The 23,692-nt window shown below is 41.3% G+C and overlaps 2 protein-coding genes across 5 annotated transcripts; both read left to right on the top strand.

The window, feature by feature from the left end:
* Positions 1-318: 318 nt before the first annotated feature.
* On the top strand, positions 319-8,925 carry riox1 (ribosomal oxygenase 1). Of its 4 annotated transcripts, none has more exons than XM_080490833.1 (15): positions 319-439; positions 641-799; positions 1,200-1,345; positions 1,815-1,914; positions 2,502-2,615; positions 3,420-3,526; positions 3,609-3,716; positions 4,550-4,584; positions 5,065-5,243; positions 6,161-6,265; positions 6,377-6,518; positions 6,607-6,727; positions 7,248-7,347; positions 7,431-7,517; positions 7,740-8,925. In XM_080490833.1, exons 1-15 carry the CDS (start codon positions 335-337, stop codon positions 7,797-7,799), a joined length of 1,668 nt encoding a protein of 555 aa, XP_080346959.1. In that variant the 5' UTR covers positions 319-334; the 3' UTR covers positions 7,800-8,925. The 4 variants fall into 4 exon arrangements, with proteins under 4 accessions (XP_080346959.1, XP_080346960.1, XP_080346961.1 ...); XM_080490834.1 differs by having other exon boundaries at positions 322-439; positions 1,197-1,345; XM_080490835.1 differs by having other exon boundaries at positions 334-543; positions 1,197-1,345.
* A 1,314-nt stretch (positions 8,926-10,239) lies between these two features.
* On the top strand, positions 10,240-21,509 carry cpsf2 (cleavage and polyadenylation specific factor 2). Its single transcript, XM_080490832.1, has 15 exons — positions 10,240-10,393; positions 10,724-10,892; positions 10,981-11,140; positions 11,216-11,321; positions 11,816-11,945; positions 12,500-12,615; positions 12,758-12,945; positions 13,091-13,381; positions 13,569-13,669; positions 14,090-14,293; positions 14,387-14,539; positions 15,305-15,527; positions 15,695-16,009; positions 18,516-18,650; positions 20,096-21,509. The coding sequence occupies exons 2-15, from the start codon at positions 10,744-10,746 to the stop codon at positions 20,186-20,188; spliced, it is 2,364 nt and encodes a 787-aa protein (XP_080346958.1). The 5' UTR covers positions 10,240-10,393; positions 10,724-10,743; the 3' UTR covers positions 20,189-21,509.
* The last annotated feature ends 2,183 nt before the right edge of the window (positions 21,510-23,692 follow it).

The following is a 23,692-nucleotide window of genomic DNA, read 5'->3' as shown; positions in this document are numbered from 1 at the left end:
ACACACACACATACATACATACATACATACCAAATAAAAAAATAAATAAATACAAAGACAAAAACATAACCTTCTCGCCCAACTTTCGCTGGCGAAGGTGGTAAAGCTGATTTTGATTGATATGACAACTAACCCAAATTTAACCATTAACGGGCATAAATAAAGCTAATTACTGTGAATCTGCAACGTGCTGCAAATATTCAGATGACCCTTTGACGTGTTGTATTTTGCATTTTGAGGGTTATAGTTTGCCTGCAATGTATGGGGCGACACTGTAGGTGGCAGCGGTGAGTCTCGTACGGACAAATAAGCACCGCCAAAGAAGAAGAGACTGATGACGCAGAGAAAGATGGAGAGGAAACACATGTCGGCTTTTGCTTTATATCAAACTGTTCCGAACACAAATATCTCCCCTCTTGCTAAGAAACCCGCTCTACCGGTAGGTTACTAATAAGTCTGTGTTTTAAAACATGAATCGTGTTTCCTCCGGTGATGCACGTGTGTGTATCGGCTGCGCAGTGCTTTATTTGCACGTTGCTTTTTGTGAGCACACCCACACAGCCAAAACACTCTTTTTTTTATTTTTTATTATTATTTTGTGTCTGTTTATTGTAGTTACGTGAACTTGTGTGTGCTGCAGGTTCCCGTTAAAAAGAAGAAGAAGAAGAAGGCAAAGACGACGGACAATGTGAATGCAGCTGCAAAGCTCGGGACACAAATGAAAGCTGAGAGGAAGAATGTCAAGAAGAAAGTGCAGAAGGCTGCACAGAAAGAGCAGCGCAACCACGCAGTTACAAATGTGCGTCGCCGCAAGTGTGAAAACAATCTTTTTCTACAAAGATGTATCATTGTCTCGATTTTCATTAGAATGGGTGTAATTATGGATTTAGACCTGAAATTCAACAACCACATGGAGACAAAATCAGCTTATTAAGATTACTAATTAAATATGGAAAGAATTATAGGATTTCATAACGAACAAAATCCAGATAGACTTCTTGTATTTATTTTCAGTAGGTTTGATTGATGTATAAAATCACCAATATATTTGATTACCTTATGTATTTCATAATTGCTTCCAATGTAGTTCCTTGTGAAGCACTGGATTGCCTTGTGACTAAATGGTGCTGTAGAAATGAATTTGCCATGCTGAGAAATATTTTGCACAGAAGGTTGACGTTTCTTTGCTTCATCAGCAGCTGCAGCAGGAGGAGTGTGTTAACGGAGATGCCGGGTATCTCCAGGAAGTGCTTGCGAACCTGGCAGGAATCAACAACAGCAGGGAGAGAGCCAGCAGGCTGTTTCAGTGGCTCATAGATCCCATTCCTGCCAAGACCTTTTTCAGGTACGTTCAAGTATAGCTCTGCATACATCAGACTGTGTGAGTCACCTTCACAAAATAAAGCAAACCATCTCATAATGTTTTATCAAAATGTGTTTAACTGCACCCCTCAGTTCAAAGAATGCCTTCAAGAATGACTTTGCACCCCCCCCCCCTCCAATCTTTAATTAAAAAATTACTGTGAGGCCAAACTGGCTTGTTTCATTAAAGTAGACACAGCTTTTTAGTAATTTATTGCTTCGTTGGTTGCTATTGAAGTTTGCTGCAAGTCTTATAATTTATTTCATGTCTCCCATGTTTTATTTCGCCTGGCTTTTGTTTTCAGATTGTTTACCTCTCAATTTCGACATCTTCCAATGTTCTGCACCCCTTAAGTACATTGTATTACCTTGAGAATAAACTTAAAATTAATGCCTTTTTTTTTTTCTTTTTAATTCATCAAATGACATCTATTCTTTCTAATTATCCACAGGGACACATGGGAAAAGAAGCCAATTTTTGTTCAACGCAAAAATCCACACTATTATAAGGGGTTGTTCTCCACAGCAGAGTTTGATCGTATACTGAGAGAGGTGAGCAGTGTGAAACTTGGCAGTGATCTTTCCACGAAGGTTGACAAGTTGGGTCTTAAGTTTTAAATGAAAAGTTCCGTCTAAGTTGCAACGGTTGAAAAATGACTTGAGACTGAATAACTGATTGTTTTGAGACCAGATTTGACAACTTGTTCTCTGCCACAGGTAATATCAGACAAAGCTTGACTTTTCCCTGAATGGGTTGAAAGTGATAACACACCTCTTTCAACCCCTAGTTGTCAAAAAAATAATGAGACCTTCAACTTGTGTTTTCCCCGGATAATTTAAACTTTCTATTTCTCACATTTCTTTCTTTAAAAAATGTGAGACAAATCTTTTCTGTGGTTGATTGGTTGTACTGCAGATAGCCTGGGAGCCAGTGTAGTAACTAATGCATGTACGCAAAGCTGTGTACCTCAAGCCTTCTGGTAGTTTTTTTTTTTATTGTTATCAATATCATAAATGTTTTAAGAGTGATGGTAATTATCAAGAGAAGTGCTATAACGGTGATTAAAAGAACTAAAAAAATGAAGAGAGAGCGAGAGAATGTCGCTCCTGACCTGCATGTTTGCATTTTGTAATCCAAGCAAGACGTTCAGTTTGGAGTGAACCTGGATGTTACAAGTTACACTCAAGGCAGAAGAGAAACACACAATCCTCCAGGAAGAGCTCTGCCATTCACAGTGTGGGACTTCTATGAGGTAAATGCTTTGCCATGAATATATAGAATTATTTTCAATTTTATTTTATCAGTGTTTATTTACAGACCACATTTCATTCAAAATACAATGTAACATGCACACACACACACACACACACACACACTTCTAATAAATTCAATAAAGATGGAAGAAACACTGGAGCCAGACCCATGCATTTAAAGGAATAAGAATCTAGATATTAAATGCAAAGACAAAATAATCATACATGATGTTGAAATATTAAAATAGTGCTAATAATAAAATAATGACTTAAAACCAAGATGTCATTGAACAATATCTCCAAAAACCACCACAATCAAATCTAGGATATAAAGTTATCAAGGTCTGTAGTTTAGCTTGAGTTTATTTTTTGCCAAATTTAAACAAAGCATATTTTATTAATCCTTCCTGTTCATAGTTAATATGAACTGCTCATACTAGGACGGGCATGGGTCTGGTAACCTGTCGGCTTTGGGATTCGAACCTGCGACCCTTCAATAAACTCCAGAGAATCATAAATCTACATTAGATGTATACAAATTACACATGGCCTTCAATAATATGTCAATTCCCCGTAGAATCAAACACGGGTAATTTTTCTGTGCTAACCGCTGCGCCATCATGTCCTGTGTCATTCTAGCTTCTTATGCTTCTCATATCCTCCAGAACCATTAACTAGTCAGATGTGAATTCTTGAATTAAGCCACATGTTTATTGTAGAAGTGTTATTGTGCTTAATGCATTGAAGGCATCAACTCACCATCAGCGCTAATCACTGGCCTTTTTCCTGCCTCCCTTCACAAGAGTGGCTGCTCCCTCCGCATGCTCAATCCTCAGGCGTTCTCCTCCACCGTGTGGAGCGTGTTGTCCATCCTCCAAGAGCAGTTTGGCAGCATGGCCGGAGCCAACGTGTGAGTGTTTGGGACCCGGATCTGTTACTGGAACCGTCTTTGTTTGGGGATTACATGCGTGCCTTTGTCTTCCTTCCTTCAGATATCTGACACCAGCCAGAACGCAAGGCTTCGCTCCCCATTATGATGACATTGAAGCGTTTGTGGTGCAGCTGGAGGGGAAGAAGCACTGGAGAGTGTACAGCCCGAGGTGACCGCCTTTTCACAAGATTGACACTTTTTTAACATTAACGCGGCAATAAAACCAGTTTGACTTGTTTAAACAGATTGTATTATTGTTAGGTTGATTTGGTCGTATCAGAGAACAAGTGTTTAGTTGCCAGGTGAGGATAAATGATTGAAGAAAAACACATTTACAGTATTTGGGTCATGATTGAAAGAAGTCATTTTTTTTTTTTTTTAAATACAGTTTGATACAAAACATTGTCTGCCTTTAAAAGTATTTTTTTAAATTTGTTATCAAGTCGGGAACCATATTGTGTAACTTGTGCTTTTCTTAATTTTGCTTTTCACTAACGGTGGTAAATTGAAGGAAACAGTAGGATATAGGAAACTCATGTGATGATAAGTGAGAGAGGTGTTCTTTGGATTGTCTTTAGATACAAATAATTTTTTTTCTCAATTACTGCATCTGATTCATGTATTCATTGCTATTGCTTGACTAAATACACAAACCTATTGCAAGGGACAGTATGGGTATTTAGACCTACACCCAATAAGTTAATTATATCATATTTAGTGGGCTCCTTTTTATTGAATAACAAATTGTAGAATAAGTTTTTTTAAAGATTTAACTAGAAATAGTGAAATATGTGTGATTTTGGACAGTTTTACACCACATTTCACTGGATTTGATATATCATTGGCATGATAGTGTATATTTTTATACTGACTTGAAAATCTTATTGCATGAGAAAATCATTAAAAACACCCTGGGTTGCGTTTTCAATTGTCGCGCATCTTTGTGATGGGATACAAAGAGACAAACACACATTGTGAGGTGACTCTTTTGTCTTTTTTCAGGTCAGAAGATGAAGTCTTGCCCGTGCTATCAAGTCGTAAGTGATACATTTTCTTTCTCACAGTTGTGTGAAAACGTTTTAGGCCAGTGTGGGGAAGTAACACTGCTTTCAAAAAGATGTGTTAAAAGTATATTTTTATCACTTGGTGCAAAAAACAAAATTAGTTGTGAGAAAAGTCATTATTTGGTATGACCACGCGGATTTGAAATTTTCAGGATGACAGTTTTAAGAGAAGCTGTAAAACTAAGCAGAGCTCTCTTTGGAATAGCTCTGCTTGGAATACTGGCTTTTCATTGAAACTCAGACAGACTTGATTAGGTTCAGATCAGAGCTTTGTCGGGGGCCGACCGTCACTTCCACGACCCCTCATCTTAGAGGTAGTTGAACTGGCTGAATGTTTTTCATTGCTTTGATATAGTGTCAACATTTACTGTCAGTTTGCTTTGAACCCAGGTGGATAATTAATTTCATATATAGATGCATCTCGGAGGTGACTGCTTCATGTGTCTCTTTCAGAAAACTTTGACCAGGCAGACATTGGGAAGCCGATCCTGGACGTGGTGCTGGAAGCCGGGGATCTCCTTTACTTTCCTCGTGGATTCATCCATCAGGGCAACTGTCTGCCTGATGCACACTCTCTGCACATCACCATCTCCTCTTACCAGAAGAACAGCTGGGGGGACCTCCTGCAGAAGGTGATAGTCAGTGAGATATGTTTGGTATTTGCAGCAATAAGAATGTTGGAAATGTAAAGCAAGAAGTAAACTAATTCAATGATGGACACGATGAACTATCACGTGGAGGGATTAAAAGGACGGCTGTGGGGTTGGCCTACAGGTTATTGGCAAAGCTGAGCAATAAAATAAGAATCTCTCGGAGCATCCATGCATCTTCCACACTGCTTTATCCAGCTCGGGTCCACAGCGTGCCGGCACCAATTCCTGGTGCCTGGGTGATGGAAGAGTGCATTTCAGAGGGTCGCCAAGTAATCTCAAGTGCATGTTTTGGGATTATGAGAGGGTATTTGGATGACGTTGAAGATTGATGATGCTAAAATGTAGGATTCAGGTACATCCAGTACACAGAGGGTTTGTTTGTGGAGCTTGTATATACAACAAGTGGGCAACTGTGACAAGTCATCTGCTCTCTTCAGTATACTTGCAGCAGATCTTTGCTGTCTTTAGACAAATGTGTGGAGAGTTTTCTTACATACACCGCGGTGCCATTGTTCAAGTCTACAAGTTCCAGTCTGGGGATGCACATTATCTTGCAAAATGTACAACTTGACCTTCACCAATACATATTTTTATTAATGGACCCAAAACCTTGCATAAATCATTCCATCTTCTCCATTTAGGTATTGAAGCCAACCCCAGCTGATTATGGGTGAAGGCATGGTATTCATTCCACAGGTCTCTGGACACCACAGGGCAAACACACAGATACAACTAACCTCGTGGATATTTTTATTGTTTGAAATAATACTGTGATCTGTGTTGATTCTGGAAATATTGGTGCCTCAGGGACTATTGATTACTGATTCCTGTATTGTACACGATTAAACATCCTGTCTGCCTTGGTGTTTTAACGTGTTTCTGTCTTTTCCCCTCAGATGGTTCCTGCTGCTTTAGAGATCGCCATGGAGGAGGATGTGGAGTTTAGACAGGGTTTACCTCTGGATTATCTCACGTATATGGGAGTGCAGAACTCTGACATGGTAGTTTTTTGTTTTTTTTACTTGAATGTACGAAGACTAGTTGTAGCCAGAACACACATTCCCATGTTTTCATGAGTCTTTCTATACTGACGGCGGTTCTTCTTTATGCAGGATGACCCACGCAGGGCAAAGTTCTTCTCCAAAATCGAGTCTCTGATGAAGAAACTGTGTAATTACACCCCGGTAGATGCTTCTGTGGATCAGAAAGCAAGAGATTTCCTCCATGACTGCCTGCCTCCTGTTCTCACTCCAGGTATGAGATAGGATCAAGAAGACTGCAGCAGGACTGCCTAAGACACAAGCTGCGTTTCACTATAACAAATTCATATAATCCCTCACAGAGGAACTGGCCTGCAGTGTGCTCGGGGCACCGACCAGGTGGGAGGGTGGACGAGTTAAAGATGTGGGTGTCCACATCACCACCCAGACCCAAGTCCGAATCCTCCGTGCAGGCTGTGCCAGGTCGGTTTTTGGTACAACTACATGTAAAACATACAATGAAGATAATATGGAGAGGGACCTACCAGCTTGTTGGCAAAACACAAGTTTGGCGGCCTGCATGTCCGATGGAATATTCTGTGATCCAAATGTTAAGACACCATGATGCATGCATCTCAGAACTGGAAACCTGTCCAGTGTGTATCCCACATTCACCCGTCCCATAGTCAGCTGGGATCGGCTGCAGTATCCCACAGTGCTAAGTTGGTGCGGGAGACGGATGGATAAAATATGCATAAATCAAATCAACACTTTTAATATGTGGTTGTGAATCATTTAACAGCCTGAAGCTCCACGAGACCTTTACTGCAGCGCTCCTCACTCCATGCTCGCTTCCGAGGCAATTCTTCATCTATTGATGTAGTTATCAGTGCAGAAAAACAATCCCAAAAAAAAAAAGTCAAAATTACATCAACCTGACCTTACACACTGGAGAAATGTTTTCAGGCTTTTTTATTTGGTTCGTATGGTTTCCTTTCATCAGGCTTTGCAGTGACGGAGATGCTGTTCATCTTTACTACACCACACACAACTCCAGAGTTTACCACAAAGAGGCGCTCAAGAGTTGTGAAATCAAACCAGAGGTACAGATTGACGCTTAAGCTTATCAACGCACCTGTTGTGTATTCACGGTCTTAATGACGGTGTTGTTTTTATCCCCTTTCAGCTCACGGATGCTGTGGAGTTTCTGATCCATTCATACCCTCATTTTGTGAAAGTAGAAAGCCTCCCCTGTGATTCTGTGCAGGACAGGGTAGGTTTATCCTTACTGACAGTGCTTAAGCAAAGAGCCGCTGTCTTGCATTGGAAAGAATGTATTTAAGGAATGTGCGTGACAATTGTCATTTTTCTCATATTCCAAGCACCTATGTAAACACGATGTCATTTCAAAAACCTGTGTTTACTCATTTTTGATCCTGTGTTTGTCACATTTGTGTTTTAAGCTGATTCTCGTTTGGTTTCCTGTCTTCCTCAGATTGCTTTGGCTGAATTGCTTTTTGAGAATGGGATTATCCACACTGCAGAAGTGCTGTAGAGGCCCGGGATTCTTCAGCCACGCTGGCTGCATTGGACACATTCAAAATACCTTTGTCCTAAATGAAAGGGTGCAAAACACTGGTGCGCTATGCATTGGCGTTGCTTAGAAATGAAAACTTAATTCATACCTTGTCTGATCGATTTCATTATAAACCTTTTTTTTTTTTTTTTGCAATTGTGTTGTGCTTCACAAAATCATTGTGTAACAAATCATTTCGATGAGAAAAGACATTTTATTATTGGTTGATACAACTCAAAAGCAGATGTACAGAAGTCTTTTTAAATATCGAGGACGATCCATCAATCAAACTACAGTGGGAGGACATTCAAAGGAATGGGTGGTCTACTTCCAGGTCACCTCCTCACCAGGGTTCAGCTCCCTACGGAAAAGAAAAATGAGATGTCTTAGAATAAAATCATCCTTTATTCTGGTCGATTAATTCATGAGTCCTCTTAATGTGAATGTAAATTGTCATATACTTGACTTTCACAACTGCTCCAACAACATAAGAATAGTAAACCTTTCATGTCGTGATATTCTAACTGTTTGAGTGAAGTTTGTTCTGGAAGGCTGTTTGTCATCTTAAAATCATTATCTAAGTAAATGTGACAATTAGTTTACAAGACATGTCTGTTGCAGCAGAATTTACACAAGTGTGATGGAAACTTAGATGATGTGGTGCGTTATGTGGATTGGATCTCATTGAATGTCCAGGTGAGGTGACAAAAGATTTTCATAATCCTTTGGGACAAGTTAGCTCAATTTGAAAACATCAAATCAACCTGTTTAACTCGTTACATGAGCACGGCTAATAATTATTTTGATTTTTTCCAAACATCTATGGTTGATTTGACGATATTTACACAAGAATAGAAATGCTATACTGTGTCACAGAAAACACTTGCATGTTACTTTAATAAAGGAAAAGAAAAAACGCAGAATAAATTATTAATAGTTCATTTTGGATCTCCACCTCTCCAGAGGTCGTGGTCCAAGTAGATGTTCAGTTACATCTAGAGTATCGTCATACATTTCCTGATAGGAGGACTTGTTTTGCTCTTAAACGATGACCAGTTGCTTTTCTTACCTTCTGTACAATACACTCTTGTTTCTGAACGCCGTCAGTTTCTGGTCCTGTTGTTTGTCAAAATACCAGCCCATCACAAAGCCCATAGGCACCAGTAGGTAGGTCCAGTACTGTCGGGTAGCTCCTGCAATGTTCATCATGGTTCCTGCAGAAGCGGCAACAGACATTGACAGAAACACTGAAGCACCCTCTGTTAAACCTAAACATTAGTTTTTAGATGACAGACATGTCTGGACTGAAATCATAAGTTTATGGGCATTTCTACTTCATATGAACGCAGCAATGCCACTATTATACCACAGTATAATCAAAGTCCAGCAACCCTTGTAAATATTTGCACAGCCAAGACTATTGAATAAGTTCAGGTTCATAGTTTGTTGAGAAACGTGACTTCAAAATATGGATTTTGAAAAAAACTGTATTCCCTCAAACTATTACTAGCATAACCCTTCACAAAGTCACTCACATGACAAAGTCTTAAAAGATAAGTTATATTTACACTACTGTCATTTAAGTTTTGATTAAGAAAATGTTTTCAAAATAGGATGTAACCCATGATTTTGGTAACTGCTACAGAAGGAAGACAACAAATAGAGAAAAGAACCATATCATAAAGAAAAATCTTGCCAAACTTTTAAACACTGGTTTCTCCAGATGACAACTCGCCTTCAACCTGTGTTAACTAACAATCTGTTTTGAGTGGCAAACACATACAAATCCATGCAATGCAATTCCAAACTCTCAGTTGCAATATTGATGCAAACCTCACAGTGTAGACACGGGGCGACACTAAAATAACAAGTACTTCATCTAAACGTGCATCACTGACACACACGATGAATTTTGATGCTGGTCGGTGAGTCTAGATTCACATTTTACCACACGAACTCATCACTGTGCAGCCAGAGCCTCGATGCTAACCTGTTAGCTTGCACCGCTTCAGCGATAATGTCAATTAAAAGCGATTGATCTTTTCAAATGGCTTTCGATGCTTCAGTTCAATAAACACGCAAGGGCACACTGACACATGTAGGACAACAATACAACTAAGAAAAATTGAAACGCTTACCGTTTGTTGACAGCTAGCTGCGGCCTTCAGGTCTTCATTCACTGAACGAAGGACATTGGACCGTACCAACTGTAACAAAGAAGAAGTGGTGACTGGACTGAGTGAAATATTAATATTACGGAGAAAAGCCGCTATGATTTGATATTACATTATTTCTAAAGATAAAAACTTAATTTAGATATATCATATGTTTTAAATCGTGATTTGAAGGCTTACAAGTTTGCATTTATCTGTATAATAATTTTCAGTCACACTATGCGTGGTATACTCCCACGAACTTTGACACGTGATGTAGCGGCAAAACATGTCCGCTCTGAAAGTGTGTACTCAAAGATGTTGGCCACAAAGTCTCAATGTTGGACCTAAAGAAAACCATCTCAACTGTGTATCTATCTATTTCAACTCTTATTAATTTATGCTTTCATACATTTGATGGTACGTTCCACGTGATTTTGTTTCCTAAAATACGTCCAGAAGGTAGGGTGAATCTAGCGTGCTTAGCTGAGAGGGTGAGCTAGTTGTTGCTAGCAACCGTGTGTGGTTATCATTAAATTAAACTCAAATTTAAGTTTTCCGTTTCAGGTCAGACATATACAGCACAGAGTTAGTTCTCATCCAGCTATGTTTTGCTCGTTTAGTTGCCCTGAACTTGCGTTGTGCTCGGTTGGAATGGGACGCACAAAGAGCCGCACAGCTGTAGAGCTCACTGCTTTTGTTTCGTGATCAGACTCAGACTAAACTTCGCAAATTCAATTTTTCTTGCAGCGTAACAACTGAGGGGGAAAATGACGTCTATTATCAAGCTGACGGCCGTGTCTGGAGTCCAGGAGGAGTCCGCCCTGTGTTACCTGTTGCAGGTAGACGAGTTCCGCTTCCTCCTGGATTGCGGCTGGGACGAGAACTTTTCCATGGACATCATCGATGCCATGAAACGGTGGGTTTTCTATTCATCCTGTCGGTGCATCAGATCCCTCCCTGCTCTGCGAATTGATTTATGCTTGATGCTGTTTTTCCCCCACCAGGTACGTCCACCAGGTTGATGCTGTGCTTCTCTCACACCCTGACCCCATACATTTGGGAGCCTTGCCCTACGCTGTAGGCAAACTGGGGCTAAACTGTACTATCTATGCCACAATCCCAGTCTACAAGATGGGTCAGATGTTCATGTATGATCTATATCAGGTAAGAAACTTGGCGAACGATGTTTGTTTCGATGGTGATTGCCTTTTCAAATATTGTGTTCTTTTGTCCCCTTAGTCTCGTAATAACAGTGAAGATTTTACGCTGTTCACCCTCGATGATGTGGACTCTGCTTTTGACAAGATCCAACAGCTGAAATACTCACAGATTGTCAATTTGAAAGGTGAGTGACTTTTAGACCATCATAGACTAGACTCAACAAGTCTGCATTCAACACTGTCAATAATTCCACAATAAGACTGAGTCAGCGTAATTAGGATACAAGAAAGAAAATAAAGCAAAATGAGTGCTCACGATTCCACGTGGCAAACAAGACTCAAAAAAACAAAGTGTATTAGATTGGACATATTCATCTTCTTTTGCATTGCACCGAAAGCCACCAACGCATCAATACTGCCTGAATTTATGAATGTATCTCCATTCACTAAGAGATTAATTTGCTTGAATTTCTACCAGAAAACTAGTTTATTTGAATCTTCTGTTTTATGCAAATAACTTCCATGCTTATTCAATACATTTTTCAGACTTAACATATACTAGTTTTCTCAAATTCATGTAACCGTGCTGCAAAACTTTGCCACGAGGCAGGTTTGAGAAGAAATATCAGTTTTGTTTGAAATTATTTGTCCGTTTTTTTATTTTTCTTTTACTCTACAGGAAAGGGGCATGGTCTCTCCATCACTCCTCTTCCAGCTGGACACATGATTGGAGGCACGACCTGGAAAATTGTCAAGGACGGGGAGGAGGAGATCGTCTATGCTGTGGACTTCAACCACAAGCGAGAAATGTGAGTAGGAAGAAAACTCACACTTGGTATATTTTTAGTCTGGCTTTCTCCAATTCAGGGTTGTGGTGTGTTGGGGCACAGGAGTCTAGTCATGTCCAGAGTGGCTCCAACCTTCCGATCAGCTCCCCTCTCTCATTCTGACATGAAATCTGGCATTGACAGAAGTAAAAAAAAAAAAAGGTGTGTGTAGCCATGTACCCAAAACAGCCAGCTACCTTCCTGCCTCTATCTCCCAGTTTTGTCTAGATCCACTCTCTCAACAGTTTCTGCAACTCAGCAATTTTAGCTCACAGCAATAATAGATCTGTATGGTTATACCCTTCATCAAGCTCAAGGGTATTTTATTTTGGATTATGGGAGGAAGTTGGTCTTACTTCAGAAAACCCCCCAAACTTTCCAGGATAACATGCAAACTCCATAGGGATTGACCCACAACCCAGACTCAAAATGGAGATATAAGATGAGTGCTAATCATGACACCGCTGTGTTCCACCTCTCCACACGATATATGTTTTTATTCTTTGTTTCTGTTGTGCTATTCTCATCTGTTACAGCCACCTGAACGGTTGCACGTTGGAGAGCATCAGCCGCCCTTCTTTACTTATCACAGACTCCTTTAATGCAACATATGTCCAACCACGTCGCAAACAGAGAGACGAGCAGCTACTCAGTAAGATAACTTCACAAGACTCAGCACTGCTCATATCGAATAGCAGATTCAATTAATCCCAGACATACTGTTGTGATATCCTCTCCAGCCTTCCTTTATTTGACTTTTCCATAACTGCCATGTTCTTTTTTCTTTCCCAAAGCCAATGTCATGGAGACGCTACGTGGTGATGGTAATGTCCTCATTGCCGTGGATACAGCTGGGCGTGTGTTGGAGCTGGCTCAGCTCCTGGACCAGATTTGGAGGACAAAGGATGCTGGGCTGGGAGCGTACCCGCTCGCTCTGCTTAATAACGTCAGCTACAACGTGGTGGAGTTTTCCAAGTCCCAGGTATCATAAATCTTCACAAAAAATTCTCGTTCACATTTTCTCAGAATATCTATTCTGTCTGTTGGTGTAAAGGATATGAAAAAGTAGACGTTGTTAATAGCTGGCTAGCATCTTTCTTCTATTTTAACACCCTCATGTTCTTCAGGTGGAGTGGATGAGTGACAAGCTCATGAGGTGTTTTGAGGACAAGAGAAACAACCCCTTCCAGTTCCGACACCTCACCCTGTGCCATAGTCTGGCAGACTTGGCGCGGGTGCCTAGCCCCAAAGTGGTGCTGTGTAGCCAGCCGGACTTGGAGTCAGGATTCTCCCGAGAACTTTTCATCCAGTGGTGCCAAAACGCCAAAAACTCCATCATCCTGACCTACCGCACCACACCCGGCACTTTGGCCCGCTACCTCATCGACCACCCCACAGAAAAGATGCTGGATCTGGAGGTGAGGCCCTCCGTGGTTGTGTTGATTTGCTATGACAAGAGATTTGAGATTTATTCTATCAAGCAGCCTTCGCCCCAGGGGGAAGCTACCCGTCTCTCACATTCAGACCCAGCTGAGGAACACAACAAAATGTCGCACTCTTGTCATTTGCACCTCATCCATGTTTCACTCTTTCTCATTATGACAGGTGAGGAAAAGAGTGAAACTCGAAGGCAAGGAGCTGGATGAATACCTCGAGAAGGATAAAATAAAGAAAGAAGCTGCTAAAAAACTTGAACAAGCAAAAGAGTAAGTCTGTCAAAAACACAGAGTGATGGACAGGCGGTAAAGGGTTGCATGTCTTACCATGATGCAGCTTTATGCATATTAATGATGCGCAGTTGATCCTCACGATCCTCAGTGTGAAAACACGTTTTGACATTTTTCTTAGCTTTTTTTGCTTTTTGTTCATTCTTGGTTTGCGTTACTTTTTAATTGGCCTGCTGGTTTATTGACTGTATCTGTTGGTGCTCCTTTTCTATCAAATCCTCATCCATTCATGCATTGATCTATTTCGTCCTGCTAAAACAGAAAATGGGGTACAAAGCCAACAGAAACAAAAAATGCTGCTCTACAGCTGAGATGTAAAACAAGCTGCCTGTTATTAGTGTTCATTTAATTGATATACTACTTTTAACTCTGAAAATGGGGCTATTTCTGGATTTGCAGGGTGGACGTGGATTCCAGTGATGAGAGTGACATGGATGACGATCTGGATCAGCCTGCTATCGTGAAAACTAAACACCACGACTTGATGATGAAGGGCGAGGGCAACCGCAAAGGCAGCTTCTTCAAACAGGCCAAAAAATCATATCCAATGTTCCCCACACACGAGGAGAGGATCAAATGGGACGAGTACGGGGAAATCATCAGGTACAACTGTAAATCATGACATCACAGAGTGCAGGGAGCCAGTCGTATTACACTCGCCACCTTTATTGACAAATCCATGTTGTATTTTCAAAGGCTGGAAGAGTTTCTGGTTCCTGAACTTCAAGGCACAGAGGATGAGAAGATCAAGCTGGAATCTGGGTTAACTAATGGAGATGAACCTATGGACCAGGATCTGTCTGTTGTCCCCACCAAGTGCATCTCAAGTATAGAAAATCTGGAAATCAGGTCAGTTAAAAGAAAACTCTGTCCCCCTTCCTCCAAAGGAATCCCAGACCCAAGCTTGACAAACACTGCTTTCTTGGGTTTCTTCAAGCAAACCTGTTTGGATTTAAGCTGGTGACTATTTAAGCTCTAGTCATAGAGCCTCTATAAACTTGATAAGTGTTTTCCTGGAATTACGTGATCAAAGTGGCGCATTTCAACAGTTCAGTTTGAAAATAACCAAAAGATGTTAAATACTGAGAAGTTATGGGACATAATTTCTCCAGAGTTGTTCACTCTGGAGGGTTTATTCTGCTGTGAAATGAGCTTTTAGGGTTGGATGTTTTAGTTATGTCGTGGATGAACACACAATTTCCATCAAGGTCTACTGCATTACGGTTGTTTTAGTTATAACCTGCTGCAGCACCTAAACATAATAGAAATGCACCTCAAAGTATGTTTGAGATGTTTTCTACTGTTCCAGAGATTGTTAGGCATTGATAAGGCAGTACTCTCATGCGTAACCCTGCGGCATTTTCTCTGGTCCCGAGCCAGCAGTACAGTACTATACATTGTGGTAGTTTGTTGGACGGCCTCCAGATGTTGAATGGATGTAAATGTTTTAAATATCAGGCTAAGTGATGCTTAAAAGGGTTATTGTCTTGTCAGCAAATCCCGACTGGATAAATTGCAGCTCCGTTAAGAAATCTCGTCGTAAGTCACGGTTCGCATCGTCTTGCTAATCAGCATCATTCAAAGACCTGGCCTCGTCTTTTTGTTTCCTCACAGAGCAAGGATAACCTACATAGACTATGAAGGTCGATCGGATGGCGACTCCATCAAGAAGATCATCAATCAGATGAAACCCAGACAGCTGGTCATCGTTCACGGGCCGCCAGAAGCCAGTCTGGACCTGGCAGAGTCCTGCAAGGCTTTCAGCAAAGACATCAAAGTCTACACGCCCAAACTGCAGGAAACTGTGGACGCCACCAGTGAGACGCACATCTACCAGGTCAGCCTCTGTCAAAAACCGTTTCGCTTTATTTACAGTGAACTTGTTTGTCAAAGACAATTATGCAAAAAAAAGAAAATAATAATCCACTGCATGAGTTATGTAGGTTAATATATCTACAATTTCAATTCTGTACCTTCATCCGATCTTACTCCGTCTTGGTAAAGGTGCGGTTGAAAGACTCTTTGGTGAGCTCGCTGCAGTTTTGTAAGGCCAAAGACACAGAGCTGGCGTGGATCGATGGCGTGCTGGACATGCGCGTGGTGAAGGTGGACACCGGCGTGATGTTGGAGGAGGGTATGAAAGAAGAGTCGGATGACAGCGAGATTCCAATGGACGTCACCGCCGATCTGGGCATCGACCACAACGCCACGGCTGTGGCGGCACAGCGTGCCATGAAGAATCTGTTCGGGGAGGACGAGAAGGAGGTGTCGGAGGAGAGCGACATCATTCCCACTCTGGAACCGCTGCCTACAAATGAGGTCGGAAACGGAAAATTCACCGTGGGGAGAGATACTGCATTCATTTATATTTGTTTAAACATCAGACAAACATTAATCCATTCATCTAATGTACGGCTTCATCCAATTCAAAGAGGCTGAAGGAGATTGAGGCTGACTTTGGGTTAAAGGCTGGACAGTCACTGGGAAAATACAGAGAGACAGAAAGTCATCTGCTCACATTAACATTTACGGGCAAATTTCGGAACACCAAATATCCTCGAATGAGTTGGGTTTTTTTGACCCATGGAAAATGAAAACACTGAGAAATGCTGAGACTTGAACTGGTGATGTTCTCTCTGTGAAGCAAGAGCAGCAACTATGACACTCCCATTCAGTATATAAACTAGAAACGGTCACTGTTGAAGAATAATCGACAGGTTTGAGAAAGTATAATGGCTCAACACAAGACATTTATTACGTTATCTAAAAGAATATTATTCATGACATGTGTTAACAGTTGGAGTTTTTTTTTTTTTTACACACCCCTCTATGTGTTACACTACGTCCAGTAGTAGAAGAAGTGAGCCCCTTGAAGGAGCTCTCTCATATGAATAAATATAATTAGTTTAATGGCATGACTTGGTGAAATCCCAAATAAGCAGTGCTAAATGCAACAATGAATAAACCACACTTTTTGATTAGCTTACATTTTACCACTGATTTGCCAAAAAGCAGTAGCCACAATGTTTTTTCTATTGTCAGTCAAAAATGAATAAAATACAATAGAAGTACTTGTATCATACTATGAAAAAACATTTTTCCTCTCTCCTCCCCTCAGTGAAACTGTTAACTCATTCAAGCCAGTGTTTAAATTCGGTATTGGTGTCCACTGTAGAAAGATTGGAGCGGAATGTTTTGAAACCTAAAAGTGAAGGAAAGACGACACTAAGAGTATATATAAGTAGAAATATTCATCCTATAAAACCTCAGAAACTAAAACAATATTTTTGACACATTGGGAACAGCTGAGACATGATGTTTCAGCCCAGTAACGGCGGCCATGTCTGCTGAAGGCTGAGTCGATTTGCACCTGCCTTTCCAATGCATTTAATACGGGCACAGTCATAAACGACACAATTGCTTTCAACTGAGATAACATTGCATGTGGTAAATGAACAGATCATGCAAAATACTTAGAGTAGTCTATACTAATGGTTTAGACACGCCTGATATTGTATATTATTCATGAATGCAAACGCACTAAATGGATAGTCGGTGTTACTTTGCCCATCTGTCAGATACAATCCCCCGTGTGGCCTGGAGAACAGCTCCCACATGTCTTATCAAGTTAGCACGTGTTTTTACACACCCCACACAGGTAAATCAGACCCGTAATTGTGCAGATATTTGAAATGTATTTATTCAGAAACATGCTTGCAAATTGCACATCAGAAAATGGTAATATAACCTAGCCTGTGTCAAGCCACTGATCGAGTTACCGTGACGAGACTGCGTTATTGAGAGAAAGCTGCTTTTGTGACGTGACTTTATGCTCAACGTGTCTCGCTCACCACCTACTCTTGCTTTGTAAATGGATTCATGAATGGTGAATGGATTTTACTTAGACAGCACTTTACCACCGCTTGAGCAGTTCCCAAAGCACTTTACATTGTTAATCACATTCACTCGTTCACATACGCATTCACACACCAATGGAGGCGGCTGCCACGCAAGGTGCTTAATCCATCCATTGGCAACAATTTGGGTTCAGAGTCTTGCTCAAGGACACTTCAGCACGTGGACAGGGGAAATGGGGAATCAAACCTGCAGCCTTCGGATTGAGAGACGACCGTTGTGCCAACTGAGCTGCAGCCGCCTGGTTTGTAGTTTAACCCTCTGGATTGTCTGATTGTCTTAAGATGAGACATTATGCTTTGTTTGTATGCAAACTTTTTTTCAGCCGAACAAGAAAATAGGCTGCTTGTGTCAAACTGCAGGCTCATGGTTCAGTAAGAGGTTCACATTTATGTTTGTTTTGCTTTCATTGAGCCTTAAAGCACCTTTACAGAAAGATCAGCCATCATCTGTCTCACCAAAGTGCCACACGCACTGACACAAGGCAGCAGTGTGATATCGATGAGGCGTCCCTCCCTCTGACTGATTTGGCTCATGAAGAAGAGGAAAGAATCTTTGTTTTAAATCAGCTGAGAGGGATTTTGGGAGTGGATGCCTTACCTTAGCCACCACTCATTTTAAAACGTAACCTTATTTCAAGAGTGTCAGAACTCATGCAAATTACTTTGCCATTTGAAACGGTATGACGAGCAGATGACGTCTAGGACTGAGTAACTGCTGCTGCCAGTGGACCAAACCTATAATTGTCAAGTCCTGAGGCAGTTTGATCAAGGTTAGACGCACCCTCTGAGACTCGCTTCCAGGAGGAATGAACCGCTTCTGATACTGTTCGTCCAAAAAGGCATACGAGACGCTCCGACAGTCCTCTGAGGAACAGTCTGACCAGCAGCCTCTTTCACTCTGTCTCCAGATTTCAGGGCATCAGTCGGTGTTCATCAACGAGCCCCGTCTGTCCGACTTCAAGCAGGTCCTGCTGAAAGAGGGCATCCAGGCCGAGTTCGTGGGAGGAGTGCTGGTCTGCAACAACATGGTGGCCGTCCGCAGGGTGAGTGTCCTTCCCTCTGGCTCACAGAGCACAGGCCATCCGTCAGCTCCCTGCAGAGCTGCTCACTATTAGCAGGGAACGTGGCCAACACTGAATGTTACTCTGCTGGTTTTAGTCCGTCCATCCATCCATCTTCTATACAGATTTATTCCAATCAGGGTCAGGGGCCACTGGAATGAATCCAAGCGGACTTTCAGGCAGGGTGGACCCTGGACAGGTCGCCAGTCCATCACGGGTCAAAACTCAGACACACTCGCATTCAGCCCTTTGGACATAGTCACCAATTAACTTCAAATTCAGGTTTTTCCTTTGTGGGAGGAAACTGCATTACCCAGAGAAGCCTTACACACAGGGAAAACATGCAAACTCCACACAGATACATTACATACGTTCATGACAGTCACAGAACACATGAATAAATGTCTTAACACTGCGATTTTATATTGTTTATACAATCTAGAAATATAACAAATATGTCAAACGTAGACAATTTTAAGGTACAGATCATTAAAAAATGTCCTAATTTCTTAATTTTTACACCTCCCAACAGATCTCTTCTACATATGATGTATGGCATCTCAAGTGTTTACTTTTTCACTTTTGGGCCTTTTTAATTTGGTGGTTAAATATAAATTATGCAAGGATGACTTCCCAATGTTGACTGTCTCAAGAATCTAAACGAGTACGTTATGGACGGTTAGAATCGTTCCAATGAGAAATACTAATATAAGAGGAGTTCAACAATTTTTACTTTGGTTGACTGTGGACGGACTCAGTCTGGAGGAAAGATTACGACAATCAGGTTTAAAAGGCAGTAGTGATCATATGTGAGCGTTTACTGGTATTTTCTTAAATCGTAGTAAAATACCACTGCAGGAAAGCCCGTTTTTATGTTCATACATGCGCCTAAATGTCAAATTAAGTTCGAGTTAACATCTGAATCTATTCTTCAAGGTTTATTGATTTGCACACAATAAACTGAAAAATCTGCACTGAAGTTGGAGCATTAAACACAAAGAGAAACAAACATGGCCTGCTTAAGTAGGATATAAAAACCCCAGTGGCAAATGAAAACATCTCACCTCAGATGAAAGACGCACCCTCAAAAAAAAGAAGAGTCGCAGGCAAAACTCAAACAACTCAAGGAAAAGCAGGAGGGAGCCGGGATACTAACAACAAACTGCATAATTGACAAGAACCTAAAATAGACGCAACCCAGAAAATGAAATCAAAGAGCACGGAGACTTTTAGAGGAGTGTGTATTTCTGCGTTTGTGCTATGTAACTAGGAAATAGTGGTATGGATTCAAAAGCCACCTGAATACAAGGCCAGTGGAAAAGAGCAGTTTATTTTCGAGGTCAGCGGGGTGCCTCACAAGAGTTTTTAAAAGTGAAGAAGGAGGCTAGAGATGACCTGTGTGTGTTTGTTTTTTTTTCTTTACCCAGACGGAGGCCGGGCGCATCGGCTTGGAAGGCTGCCTGTGCGACGACTACTATAAGATCCGGGAGCTGCTGTATCAGCAGTACGCTGTAGTATAGCAGCAGCTGCAGGAGGACACGCTGCAGAGCAGAGCAGAGCAGACCCCGGCAATACAGAGACAATCCTGTACATGGACTTTACCCAGAAGAGGAGGGCACTTTCTGGCTCCTGACCTTGTTGTACATTTTTCCTTTAAAAAAAAAAAAAAAAGATATTCTGGTAGCCTCTTGTTTTAGTTGTTAATTTTCAATTCTCCCTGGACTGACCTCTCTGTGTCAACCTGAGGTTCTCGTGTTGCTGCATCTCCTCCCACTGTACTGTCACATGCTTAATGACGCTTTTACCTTCATTAAAAGTAGTCTTTTTGTCAACGTTTGCTCTTGAAGGTCGGTCTCAGGGGTCATTAGTTGAGGTTGAGTCAAATGTGACAGGAGGATCAAGCATCAAACACGAGCTGTGAATGAGTGGCTCTAAGATGCGACTGAGATCAGGCTCTTGTTATCCGGCTCACTCACTGCTCTCTAGTTAATAGACGTTCAACATCAGAGGAAGCACTAAATTTAGATAACGAACACTTATGAGTCACCCTCAGTCGTTTGCATCCATGCATGAAAGAAGGGAACATGTGATTTCAATTTAAATGCAGATGTTAAAAATAGCATCATGTGGTAAATTTGGCTTGTTCACTTATCCATGTATTTCAGGAGTATTTCATGATTCTGCACATTTTGGCAATTCATAGGCTCTTATACAACCATTTTTATCAAAATAACATGAAGGCATAGGTGATATGTGGTACTCAATTCTTTCTTGTTCTTTGTACAACTGGAGAAGGACACACTGCAGCAGCTCTGACCAACTGAGGCTGACTGAAGACATTGTGTCTCTGCTGATGTGGAAACCAAGGAATTTGAGATTCTCCACCCTCTTCACCTGTTGATCAACTATGCATAGCAGAGTCATTTCAGAGTACTCGGTAGTTCTTTCTTGATCGTTGTGATGTTGATGTCCCGATTTTTATAAAATGCTGATTTTCTTCTCTGTAATGTGCTTTACACTGAAAGTTAAAGAAAACAACTTTTGACCATTTTCAGGAAAAAAAGAAACTCCTCTTCCTTTTCTCAACATAACCTGTCACCTCTCCTACATATGGGACCAAACCATCATGGAACGAGTGAAAACCTCCTCATCCTCAGCTCTTGTCGCCTCCCGTTCAGCTTCCAGTTTTTTTTGCTTGTTCCACTGTGTCTAAAGCCATAGCTGGTCTCATTGCTGTCCTGGAGGCTTCAGACGAGCTTCAGCCCAGCCTAATCCCAAATGTTAAATGGAAGTGTACTGTATAAATATGATTGTTGAAATACAAATTGCACTTTCATTTTGATTTTATCTTTCAAGATGCGTTTCAACTTCAATCATAAATTGTATCTTTAGGTGTCTTTATATGATTGTAGCTTGTCTGAATGCAAAGACAATTAGGAAAAGAAAAAGTGTTAGAAATATCGCAAACTTCATCCATCCACCAATCTTGTATACTGCTCCATCCATCACAGGGATCCAGAGCCAATCCCAGCTGATTATGTGCAACAGTAACGTGCACCCTGACATGTTGCCAGACCATCAAAGGGTTCAGTTCCCATCAATATCTGACAATATTGAGGGGCCAACCAATAGATAACGTGACCTAGATTTGAAAAAATGTAACACAGCAGGTTTGTCACTTCTTGATTTGATATAAAATCATTGTCCTCTTTGGACCTTGACTTTCTGGATGTTTTCACCTGCAGGATGTAACGACTCAAGCTGAAACAAGCTTCAGAGACAGAATGACTGTTTACACACATTTAAATCACTTATGATACACATGACTCTTTAGATGTTAGTCATCATCCTTTCCATAAACAAATACACAGAAATAAATAAAAACAAGTCAAGAGTACATAAAATAAGTGGCTCACATAGTAATGTCAGCATACTACATGGTGTTAAGAGGGGTGCCGCTGCAGCAAGTTTCTTCTGTGCAGGCATGTTATAACCTGCAACAAAAAAAAAAGGTGCTACGTTCACTTCCATATAGCTATGGCTCTGCAGGTCAGCCTCCAATAATCAGGTTGATGTTTAGGGACTGTCTTCTCATTCTGATCATACATGTCCTTGAGCAAGGTACTAAACCCCAGGTTCCTCCCATTGGTGGGCTTGTTGTAGTTGCTTGAACTGTGCATGGCAGCCATCACCATTGATGCATGAGTAATCATGCAAAGCGAATTGAGACGGTTCAGATGATAAAATAGGTTACAAGAGTACGTCTGTTTACCATCACTCTGAACAGGAACACTTGGTGTGATGTATGATAAGGATTTCATTCTGCACATTTTGAGTGAGAAAACTGTTCTTCATACATTTTGCGAAACAATCATTAAATAAGATCATTTCCAGGATGTATTTGCTCTTGTTTGCCCTAAAACTGAATTGAAACTTCGGACTTGTCTGTATTTACAGGTTATAATGTTATGACATTACCAGCCTGAAGACAATTAGATAAAGCTGAGCTGTATGTGGCGGCTGAACTTAAATATATTTGACGTGTCTTAACTAGCTCATCTTTTGGTCTATTTTTGGAGTGCCTTTTCGAAATGGACTTTCTTTTTTTTAGATAGAAAATTAAGCATGAAATCACACATTTGTACCATCATTTTCACATCCCACCAAGCTCTTTCCATATTAAATGCAATGCTTTTGCATGTTCTGATTGCACTTTTAGTATACGGGCTTCCACGCACTGCTTCCTCAGTCGACTGGAGTAACACCAGATGGAGACATTTTTCTGCTGCACCTAACCAGCGGCCTCTCTGAATGCCCATATCAAATCTGCCCATGCAGCAGGACCATCTGTAATACAGCAGTGAGATGACATTGTCCCTGAAGTGATAACTGGGATTGAATATAATTCTGCCTGCTGTGCCATGCCAGGATTACTGCTCTCTTTATATTCTAAGCAACTGTCTCTGGCTGCGTTTTACCTCCCCGGCTGCTCGTGACACGGTAAAAAGTAATGAAACGCTTCAGTAGTTGTTGGTTTTTTTTTTTGTCTTATCTTTTACCAGCACACACACACACAGCTTCACCTCTGCTGTGCCTCACTGAGGTGTAACTGCTGTATTAGAAAGTCTGGTGATAAGGGGGAGTGTCAGGATTGGAGGGGGGAGGCAGGCCGGGTGTCATTGCCAAAGTGATGCATCCGCTGCTGCCGTAGTGGCACATTGACTCGGCTGATTACGTTTGCAGCGTTGTGTGAATCCCCGGAGGTAGATCCTTAACACGGGCAGCTGTGGAATGCCACTTTTATGGGCTTACCAAAACAAGCCTCCTCCCCATCATCACCCCCAACTCTCCATCGTCACACGTGCCCTCAATGTGACATCACGCTGGTGGAAACTCCTCCTACTATGATAGCCTGTTAGGCAACCACAGAAGGTACACATACCCACAGGGATACACACCAAAGGACAACACTGAAAGTGTGTGTCTGTATATAAGGGCTTGTTATTATATACTAGTGGGGACCT

The sequence above is a fragment of the Lipophrys pholis genome (genome assembly GCF_963383615.2).
Source record: "Lipophrys pholis genome assembly, chromosome: 21".
In the NCBI taxonomy this organism is placed as follows: Eukaryota; Metazoa; Chordata; class Actinopteri; order Blenniiformes; family Blenniidae; genus Lipophrys; species Lipophrys pholis.
Note: the sequence above shows the minus strand (reverse complement) of the source record. Positions and strands in the feature narration are given on the sequence as shown.